General features: G+C 42.9%; 1 protein-coding gene across 2 annotated transcripts in view; it reads left to right on the top strand.

Annotated features, from left to right (window-relative positions):
- LOC138511110 (zinc finger protein 84-like) overlaps window positions 1-8415 on the top strand; it is a 29864-nt gene extending 21449 nt beyond the window's left edge. The window contains exons 2-3 of one of the 2 annotated variants that reach the window (XM_069626594.1): window positions 4495-6816; window positions 6901-8415. In XM_069626594.1, the coding sequence (XP_069482695.1) occupies window positions 5169-6806 (1638 nt within the window). In that variant the 5' untranslated portion in view covers window positions 4495-5168 and the 3' untranslated portion in view covers window positions 6807-6816; window positions 6901-8415. Of the gene's footprint in view, window positions 1-4494 lie in introns of both variants that reach the window. The other variant, XM_069626593.1, reaches the window with a different exon arrangement.
- The last annotated feature ends 3873 nt before the right edge of the window (window positions 8416-12288 follow it).

Here is a 12288-nt window from a genome sequence, read left to right as displayed (position 1 = left end):
AAGGAATTGCAAGTGTAATCTATCTGTAGTGGTTGGAAGACATGCCTAACTCACCACAGAAACCTTGAAGTGAATCTCACTGTAGGGCAGGCACTCCTTGTAGGCCGGACCAGTCAAACCGCACTGGAGGTTGCTTGATTGAGGAGAAAGTGGCTGAATTCAGTCCACAAAAATGGATACTGCAGGGAACATCATTCTGTGCAGGGAAAGCAAGAGACAAAACAGTGTCATAGCACTATCAATTGCATGTGCTGGGAAGCTCAATGGGTTCTGTAAGGTGTGCTAAGTTGTGAGAAGCCACCAAGAATGGAACCAAAAAATAGACGGGGGTTTGTTTGTTCTGGTGGAGTGGTGTCTGTACGTCCCGTGCAGGGACGTCACGTATATGGACATGGGCGGTACCTGGGCTGGAGGTGGCTGAATCCCTAGGTGTGTGGATGTCGCTCATATGAATGGGCGAGGCGGGACTTCATTTGTGCCAGCGTACGGTCTGGAGCAGACTGTAGCCGCTTCAGGCCAGTTGTTGGTGGCTCCTATGGGTGTGGGCGAAACGAGTCTTTGGCGCCCGATATGAATTTGTTGGACATATGGTGAGTTAGTAAGTAGGGCCAAAAAGATCTTTTTAATAAGTACCTGTTGAGTGATGCCGGAGGCGCTTCCAACTCGGTGCTGTCTGGACGGAAATCTCCAGATATCCCAGACGGTACTGGAGTGTGCGTTCGAGCGTGCGATGCTTGTGGTCTGGCGAGCTGCTGCAGACTGGAAGCATTCGTCTTGTTGGTGTATTTATAATGTCCTGGAGGTGTGTGGGAGCTGGCCAATCAGCTCGCAGAACGTGTCGTGTCCTGATTGGTGGATGCACCGGGAATGCGGAACCGACTTTAGAAGGTCCGCTGTATGAACGGGCGGAGTTACCTGGTCGGGCCGGTGCTGGGAGTTCGAGAGAAGAAAGGCCGAGAATGGCGTGGAGTCCGAATTGGGACCTGATGGGAATGACCTGTGAGGTCACTGTACTGCGCGGAGGAGGGTCCAGAGAGGGGGGGCGCATCGGCGTCCATTCACGCAGAAATAACTCGGGTGAGTCAGAGTAGGCCGGTAGTCCAATCGAGGCAGGCCTGAGTCCGCCTGGTTGGCTGACCATGCCCGTACCACATTGAATGATCGGGGGGCGCTGAAAAGGTGAATGGTGTGGTCAAAAAGTGTCTGCCTGCGGGGAGAGCTCGTGGTGGAGCTAGGTATGAAATGGTGTTGTGTTTATAAAGGAAATAATGGTAATAAAGACACGCCAGTGTCTGCTAACTATGCACTGGTGAGTTACCAACATGCCGTAGTTAGTGAATTCGTAGATCAAGTCTCTTCATCTATGTCTCAGGTGAGTGTTTCTCCGAGAAATGTACGTGTGAAGAGTGCAAGGTAGACCATTCTCTCTCTTTAATATGGGAAAATTTGTTGTTCATTGAGGCCATGTTGTACCGAATCCAATCGATGGATCCACCTACATTCAAGGTCTAAAAGTCTGCCTTGGATGTTGGGGCCATTGCGCACTCTTTCAAGAACCCACAATTTGATGTCTTGGGTGGTGTGTTTTTTGTCCATGTAGTGTTGTACCAAAGGTGATGTGAGATTTTTGCACCTAATCCGTGACCGGTGTTCAGAAATCCGTGTACCAACATTGCGCGTGGTTTATAAGTGTACCTACCTGGGCTGAGCAAGGCAGCAACCAGGACCCCGTCCAATATTTATTCCTACTGGACATCTGCAAGGATTCTATGTGGAGGTCGAAGTCAGCTAAGCAGTGCCTGCGCAACCTGTTCCCTTGAAGGTGAGCCTGGTGAGGAGGAAAGAGGTTGCTTCTGTTGAGCCTTGCCACCTCCCATGGTTGTGTATGTTTGTACTGCTATGTATCCTTTATTCATTAGCATGTGAATTCATGCCAGACCCCATGCTGGAGGAGGAACAAGTTACTTATCTGTAATTGTTGTTCTCCAGCATGGGTCTGGCATGGATTCACATGCGAACCCTCCCGCCTACCCCTCTGCGGCTCTTCTCTTGGTCCTACTGCCACTTTATGTGCTACCATATCTGAAGATGGCTGCCAGGGGAGGGGCTTAGGGAGAGGGCAGTCATTGGCTGGGGCAGTATGACCCAGATCTTAGTGATTGGTTGTTAGGAGAAAGACAGTTCAGAAATGAAACTGAAACCTATGTATTTCTTTACTGAGGATTCCCAGTCTAATGACGGTGAATATTCATGAGCATGTGAATTCATGCCAGACCCATGCTGGAGAACAACCGTTACAGGTAAGTAACTTGTTCCTTAGACATTTTTGCAGGAGTCATAGACCCGGACTTTGGAGGAGATATAAAAGTTTTTTTTTAAAACCATGGGGAAAAATAAGACCTGGAGATGCAATATCCCAGGGAATTCTTGAAATGGCTTTGTTTCCCCACTTTGAAGAGGAGAGGGAAGTTAAGGAAACAGAGAGAGGTGATCAGTGTGTTGGAGAGGCCGAAAAGCTAACAGACATCAGTCCCCCCTGAATGATGAGGCAACTATCCTCCCTGATTTAGCATTTTCCCAGCGAAAAATAAATCCCATACTGGCTGAGGCCTTCTTACAGGTAACAACTGAGGGTGAAGGCCTAAGAAAAGACAGCCCCTCTTTTTCTTTTTGAAACAAGGTCTCCTTAATGGGAGAGAAACAGGAAGGTTTGACTGAAACTCAGCTGGTGATACCCAAGACACACAGGAAGATAGTGCTGGAAATTGCACACTCCCATTTGACTGGAGGGGGAGAGGGGGGACACTTGGGGCAGTCTAAGACGCAAGCCTACATTAGTGGCAAGTTCTGTTGGCCCTGTTCACCTGTGAATATAAAGAACATTATCCAAAAGTGTAATACATCAGAAACCGGCTCACATATTACTTAAATGGCACCCTTGAACCCACTACCCATAAACGAAGTCCCCTTTTCCCAAATAGTCATGGACATCATAGGTCCCTTAGAAACCTCGAAATTGCGGAATACATTAATCCGCCAGATACCCTGAAGCCGTCCCCATGAGAAACGGCACTACCCAACAGATTTTAAAACATCTGTGCACTTCTTTTCTCGAGTAGGCTTTCCCAGGGAGATTCAAACAGACCAGGGAAAGAACTTTATGAGCAAACTGATCACAGAGATAAAATAAATATTACTTATCGCCACTCTGAGAACCTCAATTTACCACCCCCAGACAGACTGATAAGTGGAGAGATTTAATAAAACACAGTAAGAAAGTGCTCAAGCATCTACCGGATTCTCTCAGATTAAATTACACTACTGTAGGGAGCCCCGAGATGTATTAGATATGCTCATAGAATCCTGGGAAGAAAGAGAAGAAGCACTAGTACCTCTGTCCCAGGCTGCCGCCTGACTAAGAGATCATATGGCCCTAGTTAGAACCTTGGCACAAGCACATATGGAGAAAGCCCCGACCGAACAAGACTATGATAAAAAGGTGAATCTCTGCGCTTTCTCTATGGGTCAGAAAGTGTTGGTCCTCTTACCCACCTCTGAGAATAAACTAGTCTCAGTGGCACGGACCCTATGAGATAATAGCACGCACAGGTGCATGTACTTATAGAGCAGCCCAACCAGACCAAAGACCCATCACTATCATATTATCCTGCTAAAGGAATGGAAGGAAAATCCAACATCCTCCACACTAGCCTGTTTGGTACCGGAGGAAGTAACACAGACCTTATTCCACAGAATCTCCCAAACGGGAAACAGAGAGATATGGACGATCTTGTTAGTTCTTTCCCAGATGTATTTTGCCGAAAGCCAGGTAGAGTTCAGGGCTCGTGCCACCCCAAAGGGAAAGGTAGACCATCTAAAACCCTATTGACTCCCAGAATCTAGGAAAAAGATAGTAATTGAAATGGAAACTATGTAAAGAGCCAACATTATAGAGCCTTCTTCTAGTCCCTGCCCCTCCCTGATAGTTTTGGTACCAAAACCCAACCACTCCTGGTGGTTTTGTATCGACTTCTGACAGGTTAACACAATGTCTGCTTTTGACGCCTACCCCATGCCATGGATCGACGATTTAATCAATAAACTGGGTAGTGCAGTGTTCCTATCTACTTTACACTTGACAAAACCAGCCATCACCGACTGACAGGTTGTCCCTTCAGTGACCACACGTCACCACATTGTATTAATCCTGGCTGTGGGCTAGGGTTTCACACGGTTATTAATTTATGTGCCATGTGATGTAGGAATGGTCAATGTGACTCTTGGTTCTTGATTTCTGTGTTAACCCTTTCCATGATGTTGAGGGCTCCTTACTCTATTCATTTAACTCAGTGTCCATAAGACATTCAGTAGAAGTTCAGGATTTCATGAGCTGAAAAGTGCCTTTTTGCTTGTTCACATTTTCTATTTAAAACAAGAAATATGTATCTATCTCTTACGCAACGCTAATCCTGATTTTCCTTTTCTTTCAAACAGGGAAACAAAGCAGGAAGCATGGAAAACAGTGAAATGATTTTAAAAGTGTTTGTTTGTTAAAAAAAAGGTTTCCTCTGATAGCTGGGTCTTGGAAACATTTTCTTGCTCACGACAGTCACTACCAGCCTCGAGTCTCTTACTGTGGGAAAATATTTTACAGACTGAGGAGATTTCGCAGCAACTAAAGGTGCAATATTAATGATCTTGGAGAAAACATCTGGTTCCTATGTCCAGTCAGTACCAATCAATAGAGAGGTCACCTGTGTCGACTACACTGATGAGAGGCTAATAGGAATGGCTGCCACTTTAAAGTAGAGGCCGGGCATTTTCATGCAATGCACCACATTGAGTAAGAGAAAGGTGCTCAACACCAGCTTTGGACTTGATGCTTCAGAATCAATGGCGCCCCTGCTGTGGTGCTGCTGTTCCAGTGGAAGCTGCTAGGGATTAAAACCCAAAAGCACGAAAACTACAAGTCTAGAAACTGCTCTGGACATAGAAAGGTTGCAAGCACAAGCTTTTTATTTCTTCTGGGCGAAGATTGAGGTTCTTTCTTGACATTCATGCGTACAAAAATGCCCCTGACTTGGTGAGACCACCCGAGAGATTAAGATCATTGTGAAACTATTTTGAATTGGACAAGGAACTCCTTACACAGAAATCGCTATTTAAAAATGAACACCATCACAATGGAGATCCCCTTTGAATTTTCTGAATGTGAAACAACTTTCAATGAAACTGGTTATTTATGGCAACCTCAGAGATTTCTCACTGAAGCGAAAGAACATACATATTTTGAAAGCTGCAAGGCTTTTACAGAAACAAATAATCTATTGATAAATCAGAGAATTCACACTGAGGCGAAACCATATGCGTGTCCTGAATGTGATAAGGCTTTCACGAACAAGAGTGACCTATTGAGACACCAGAGAAATCACACAGGGATGAAACCATATGCATGTTCTGAATGTGATAAGGCTTTCAAGCAAAAGAGTGAACTAGTGAGACACCAGAGAAATCACACTGGTGTGAAACCATACACATGCTCTGAATGTGATAAGGCTTTCAAGCAAAGTGTTCATTTATTGAGACACCAGAGAAATCACACTGGGGTGAAACCATATGCATGTCCTGAATGTGATAAGGCTTTCACGAACAAGAGTGACCTATTGAGACACCAGAGAAATCACACAGGGTTGAAACCATATGCATGTTCTGAATGTGATAAGGCTTTCAAGCAAAGTGGTCATCTATTGATTCATCAGAGAAATCACACTGGGGTGAAACCATACACATGCTCTGAATGTGATAAGGCTTTCAAGCAAAGTGGTCATCTATTGAATCATCAGAGATATCACACAGGATTAAAACCATATGCATGTTCTGAATGTGATAAGTCTTTCAAGCAAAAGAGTGAACTAGTGAGACACCAGAGAAATCACACTGGTGTGAAACCATATGCATGTCCTGAATGTGATAAGGCTTTCACGAACAAGAGTAAACTATTGATTCACCAGAGAAATCACACTGGGGAGAAACCATACACATGCTCTGAATGTGATAAGGCTTTCAAGCAAAGTGTTCATCTATTGATTCATCAGAGAAATCACACAGGGGTGAAACCATATGCATGTTCTGAATGTGATAAGTCTTTCAAGCAAAAGAGTGAACTAGTGAGACACCAGAGAAATCACACTGGTGTGAAACCATACACATGCTCTGAATGTGATAAGGCTTTCAAGCAAAGTGTTCATTTATTGAGTCATCAGAGAAATCACACAGGGGTGAAACCATATGCATGTTCTGAATGTGATAAGTCTTTCAAGCAAAAGAGTGAACTAGTGAGACACCAGAGAAATCACACTGGGGAGAAACCATATGCATGTCCTGAATGTGATAAGGCCTTCACAGACAAGAGTAATCTATTGAGACACCAGAGAAATTACACTGGGGAGAAACCATATACATGTTCTGAATGTGATAAGTCTTTCAGGCAAAGGGGTCATCTATTGACACACCAGATAAATCACACATGGGTGAAACCATATGTGTGCTCTGAATGTGGTATGGCTTTCAAGCTAAAGAGTGAACTATTGATTCATCAGAGAAATCACACTGGGGTGAAACCATATGCATGTTCTGAATGTGATAAGGCTTTCAAGCAAAGGGATCATCTATTGATTCATCAGAGAAATCACACTGGGGAGAAACCATATGCATGTTCTGAATGTGATAAGGCTTTCAAGCAAAGGGGTCATCTGTTGAGTCATCAGAAAATTCACACTGGGGGAGAAACTATATACATGTTCTGAATGTGATAAGGCTTTCAAGTGAAAGAGTGAACTATTGAGTCAGCAGAGAATTCACACTGGGGGGAAACCATACACATGTTCTGAATGTGATAAGGCTTTGAAGCGAAATAATCACTTTGTGATGTATCAAAGAAATCACACTGATGACAAACCGTAAACATGTTCTGAATGCAATGTCTTTCAAGCAATAAGGGAAACTAGGGCTGCACCAGAGAAATCACACTTACATGTTCTCACTGTGATGAAGCTTACAAGCGTAATGAGAAACCTGTGATACATCAGAGAAATTACACTATGGGTTTGTAGCGAAGCCTGACCTATTCCTACATCACAAGAAATCACACGGGGGGCACATACATGTTCTAAATGAAGACGCTCAAGGAAATCCGTGTCCTGTGGCGACATCGGAAATTCATAAAAGGTGTTGAAATGGACTACTCGGATGCCGAAAACATCCACTACTTACACAGTCTCTTGGGCCCTGCTGTTTTTGGAGAAAAAAGTTACTAAACCATATTATCAAACAGGCACTTTGTGAAGTATTATTTATGTATACAATTAAGAGATAGTGTTTTAAGCAGATCATATTATCTCACTGTAAGATCAAACTTCCAGTTATTACACACAATTCATGAAAGACTAAAACAGAAGCAAGCCTACATGTGCGTAGGTTTCACACTTCACGTATATACTCGGGGGGGGGGGGTATATTACATTGTGCAAAATACTATTAAATACTTTTTAACCTGTCACTCGCAACAGGGAAAGTACCGCGATCATTCAAATTGGTGCCCATCAAACCACTACTCAAGGACACGGGAGGAGGCGTGTAAGACCTCTCCAACTACAGACCGATTTCAAACATTTCCTACCCAGCAAAACTAGTAGACACCTACGTCTACAAAGTAACACAAGAACACAGAAAAACACCTGCTGCTGGACCAGCCGCAAGTTGGCTTTAGACCCACGAGGGGAGCAAGACCAGCATCTGGGATGACCTAAAGACAAATGCAGACACTGGCACACACTCTGCCCTTATTCTACAAGACCTCTTTGCAGCTTTTGACTCAGTCTACCATGACATCCTCCTCAAGAGAATAGAAGAAATAAGAATAACAGACTTAGCCCTACTCTGGATTAAATCATTCCTAGCAAATAGAAGGGAAACGGTCTGGATGAAACCCTTCAAATCCGCTCCATGGGACACTGACTGTGGAGATGTGAAAAGAGATTGCTCGAGCACTCCAAGGTTTATGTGTAAACGTTTTCAGTCTTAGCTTCTATCTTTGATTACCAGTTTAAGGTGCAGGGGAGGAAAAGTGGACCTGGCACAAGCCCACTAGTACATATAAGCAAACAAGAAAAGAGGATCCAAAACGGGAACCCTCCCGTCCCCTGCACGCTATCGTTATACCACCATCAGACGGTTATCAATACTTTTATACTTCAAACAATGGTATCTATTTCAAATTTCAACAATTGTCAATGTCAAACACTACACTGAAGATTTATTTCATAAAGCGTGATAGTTAATTTAAACAAAAGTTGTTCTCCTTTGTAGTGCATATACAAAGTCCCAAATAAACGGCTTGTGTGAGCCATTCCCACATTGCATGTGTAAAGTTCAAGTTATACGGCTAACGCGTTTCGAGTTTATCAATTCTTCTTCTTGAGCTAAAGTTGAACTGTAAGGTGACAATATAGAGAAAAAGTCTATACGCGTTTTGCCTGACCATCAGTAAATAATCAACAATTTCCTTCAGAAGGCACAATCAAGTCTCTGGTGATACAGGTGAAACACATTCAAGGAAGTGTAGCATATTTGACACAAATATTACATAGGATCGATGGGAGGGGTGCAATGGTTTTAAGTATTATGTAGCATCGTGATTATTATAGTATCAAGAATGCTTGATTATGCAGGGTACCATCTGTCTAGTCTATTTACATCTAATGTGGGTAAGTGTACTCCCCTTGGAGGTACTAGTATCTCAGTACTCAGATTCTAATTTCACTTGTCTCAGTGTTATGCTGTTACCCTATATCTAAACATCCATGGTAAAATATTTCACTATGATTAAGGCATACCTTAATGTGAGTGCCTGTGAATCTTCTTGTGGGAGTGTTCAAATCTTGTATTCTAGGTGCTAAGCTTCGTCAGACTGGACAACTATCCTGTCTTGGAAGACGGAACACCCTATGGGTGAAACAACATTGAGTATGTAAAAAAGGAAGCTATTGTATATAGTGATCCTTCCTGCATCTGGGATTAACGAAAAAGGTCTCACCGGTTCCAAAAATGTGCAATGTTCTATTTCCAGGAATGCCTTTATTCAAGGCTGCTTATGGCTATGGCCTTCATCCCAGTTCCTAGGTCTCCCTACTGGCAACAGATGCAGTGCCTCCTTGATCTGTTGGAAATAATAATGATGTATCTTACCATGTCTCCTTACGCACATAATTCATCGAGATGCACTATGAGGTGCGTCAAGACCTTCAGGCAATTTAGCGATAATGTATAAAACATGGGCTCACCTCTGTTTCAATTGGGAGAGTTGAAATAAATTCCACTGCGCTAAAACGCCCTTCTTATTACTAGTCTTTATGTTGTTTTCCCGTCTTGGGTGCTGGCACAGCCCATGTGTACAGGTGCAGTCTAAAAAGAAATGTTTTACCAGTACATGGTCACTAAATCTCATACTGTTTAATGAACAATCTCATTTTCGGAGTCTATGTCCACGTCTCCTCTGTTCTTACCTATGCAGCTGGATGCCTTTCCTGGATGATGCAGCGTCCGGAGTTCACTGTTTCCTACTATCGCGCTGTGGCAGTGATGCGCATGCTCTAATGATAGGGAGCCGTGAACCTCGCACGCTCCCTGGTGGGTTTACTATGTAGTCACGGAAACCCCTCTGGACGCTAGTAAACGGTGTGTGTTTCTGTCCCCCATATGCTGAGTCTCAGTCACGGAAAGTGAAGAGGGACTCAACTGAATCTACGTCATGATGTCTACGGCTTGTGACACGGTCATGCTGAGTATTTCCTGGGCGTCATCTATGTGTCCTAATGGGTGTATTTATATTATAACTTAGTCCCCGTATATTTTATTCCAGAGCTTAAGTGCAGCTCATTCTTGATGCTACAACAACCATGACTATAACCCACATACTGGACATCTGATCCAAGTGATGAGCAGAGAAAAGAAAATATTTTACACATTTGAAATACTGATCATAATAAAATATGCTAAAAAAAGAAGATGATAAGAAAATGATAGTGATGAGCAATGAACACTGGCTAATATTACATCGGTGTTATTCAATCCTAAGTGTGCTATTACCTCTAGGGCATTCCAATGTAAACAATAATCAGAATTCTAAATCAATGTTTTTCATCTATGCTCTTGTGATGGACAATACATTCAGTTTAACATTTCAGGTGGGCGGGTGAACATTATCCGGACTGGCGCTAATTTAACAGGTGTTCCACCCTTGTATATAGTTATATATCATGTACAGTGCTCCTAGTTCATCGATCTTCTTATTCGGAATTATCCCCTAGACTGTGCCCCTTTTTGCTGTCTATATGTCATGGTTGAAGTCATCATCAAATGAAGCATTTGAGGGAAAACTCTTCATTGAGTCCCTTTGGGTTTAAGGTGTCTAGGAGGTGTATCCAGAACGTCTTCCTACGTGAAAGGATGGATTGGTAGTCTCCACCTCTGTAGGGTCTCTTGACAACTTCCAAAACTTGGAATTTAACCTGGGCTACTGTATGATGATTTTCAGTGAAGTGTCTAGTTAATGGAGATTTTATGTTTTTGCATCTGATGTTCGATTTGTGTTCAGTGATCCTGTCCTTTACTGATCCTGTAGTCTGGCCCACATATAGTTTACCACACGGGCATTTTATCACATAGATGACGCCTGTTGAGATGCATGTATCAAAGTCTCTCAATTTGAATGTCTTCCCTGTTTGGGGATGTGCAATGGTTTCTCCTTTCACTACATTATTGCAATGCTTACACCCTAGACAGGGATAAGTGCCCTTCTTTCGTGTCTTTAGCAGAAATTGTTTCTCCTTTGGAGGTTTCTCCACTCTGAATAATTTTTCCCTTAAATTGCAGCCTCTCTTGAGAGCCATCATTGGTGACTTTGGAAAAAGTTTATGGAGGAGTAGATGACTCTGTAGAATACCCCAATGTTTCTTGATAGTTTTCCCCACTTGGAAACTCTGTCTTGAATATTTGGATATGTAGAGCAGTGGAGTCTCTTTGTCCTTTACTCTAGAAGTGAGCAGATGTTCTTGACTAACACTTGTTGAGCTATCTTTGGCCTCCTCTAGGACCGAAAGTGGATAACCTCTCCTACCAAATTTGTCCAATAATTTTGTGCATTCAACATCAAGTCCAGCTGGATCTGAAATGATCCTCTAGAGTCTCAAGATGTGACTGTATGGTAGGCTCCCCAGCATGCATTTAGGGTGGAAGCTTGTGAAATGCAGGAGATTGTTCACATCTGTGGGTTTGTGGTAGACGTTGGTCCTGATCTGGTTATTTTTGATATCTAGGGAGACATTGAGGAGGTTCAGGGATGGTGTTCCAATTTCCATAGTGAATTTAATGCTCTGATGCACTGAGTTCAGATAATTAAAAAAGGTGGTCAATTCTTCCATTGTTCCACACCAGATACCGAAAATGTCATATATGAATCACTTCCATAGGAGTATCTTGTTTGACCATTCTGGATTCTCTAGTACATATATGTGCTCAAACCTGTACATAAAGTTGTTCGCGTACAACACAGCCATTGATGAATCCATTGAAGTTCCTGTCGCCTGGAGGTAGAAATTTTCCTGGAATTTTAGGTAAGTGTTGTTCAGTATAAAATCAAGAGTTTCATAATGGACTGTGGATCTCCTCTGGTTGCTGGTGAAGTAAAAGCCATTCTACTGCTTGAATTCCTTCCTCATGTGGAATGGATGTGTACAAGCTATAGACATCCATGCTGAATAATATACATTCTGAGCTTAATGCTGTAATTTCCTGAATACAATTGAGGAAATCAGTAGTGTCTTTGAGGTACGTCGGGATGTTCTGAACCACTGGTTGTAGTAGGCGGTCAATGTATATTGACAAGGGATCAAATACACTGTCAGTGCCGGCCACTATGGGTCTTAGTGGTGGGTCCATTTGGTTCTTCTGTATTTTATGCAAGCCATAAAATACTGGCGTAATGGGATGTTGATTAATTAGGAATTCACACGTTTTACTGCTGATCCATTTGTTTTCAAATGCTTCATCTACTGTCTTTTCAATGAGTGCTCTTCTCCTCATGATTGGATCCCCATCCAGTTTGATATATGTGTCTATTTCATTGAGTAATTCCAGACATTTTCTTGTGTAGTTCTCTGTATCCATAACGACGATGGCCTCTGCTTTGTCCGCTGGTTTGATGGTAAGGTCTTCATCTTTCACTAGTGC

This window comes from Ambystoma mexicanum, chromosome 6p, assembly GCF_040938575.1.
Source record: "Ambystoma mexicanum isolate Mex_15411 chromosome 6p, UKY_AmexF1_1, whole genome shotgun sequence".
NCBI classification, from domain to species: domain Eukaryota; kingdom Metazoa; phylum Chordata; class Amphibia; order Caudata; family Ambystomatidae; genus Ambystoma; species Ambystoma mexicanum.
The sequence above is the reverse complement of the archived record's forward strand: the minus strand, read 5'-3'. Positions and strand labels throughout refer to the sequence as shown.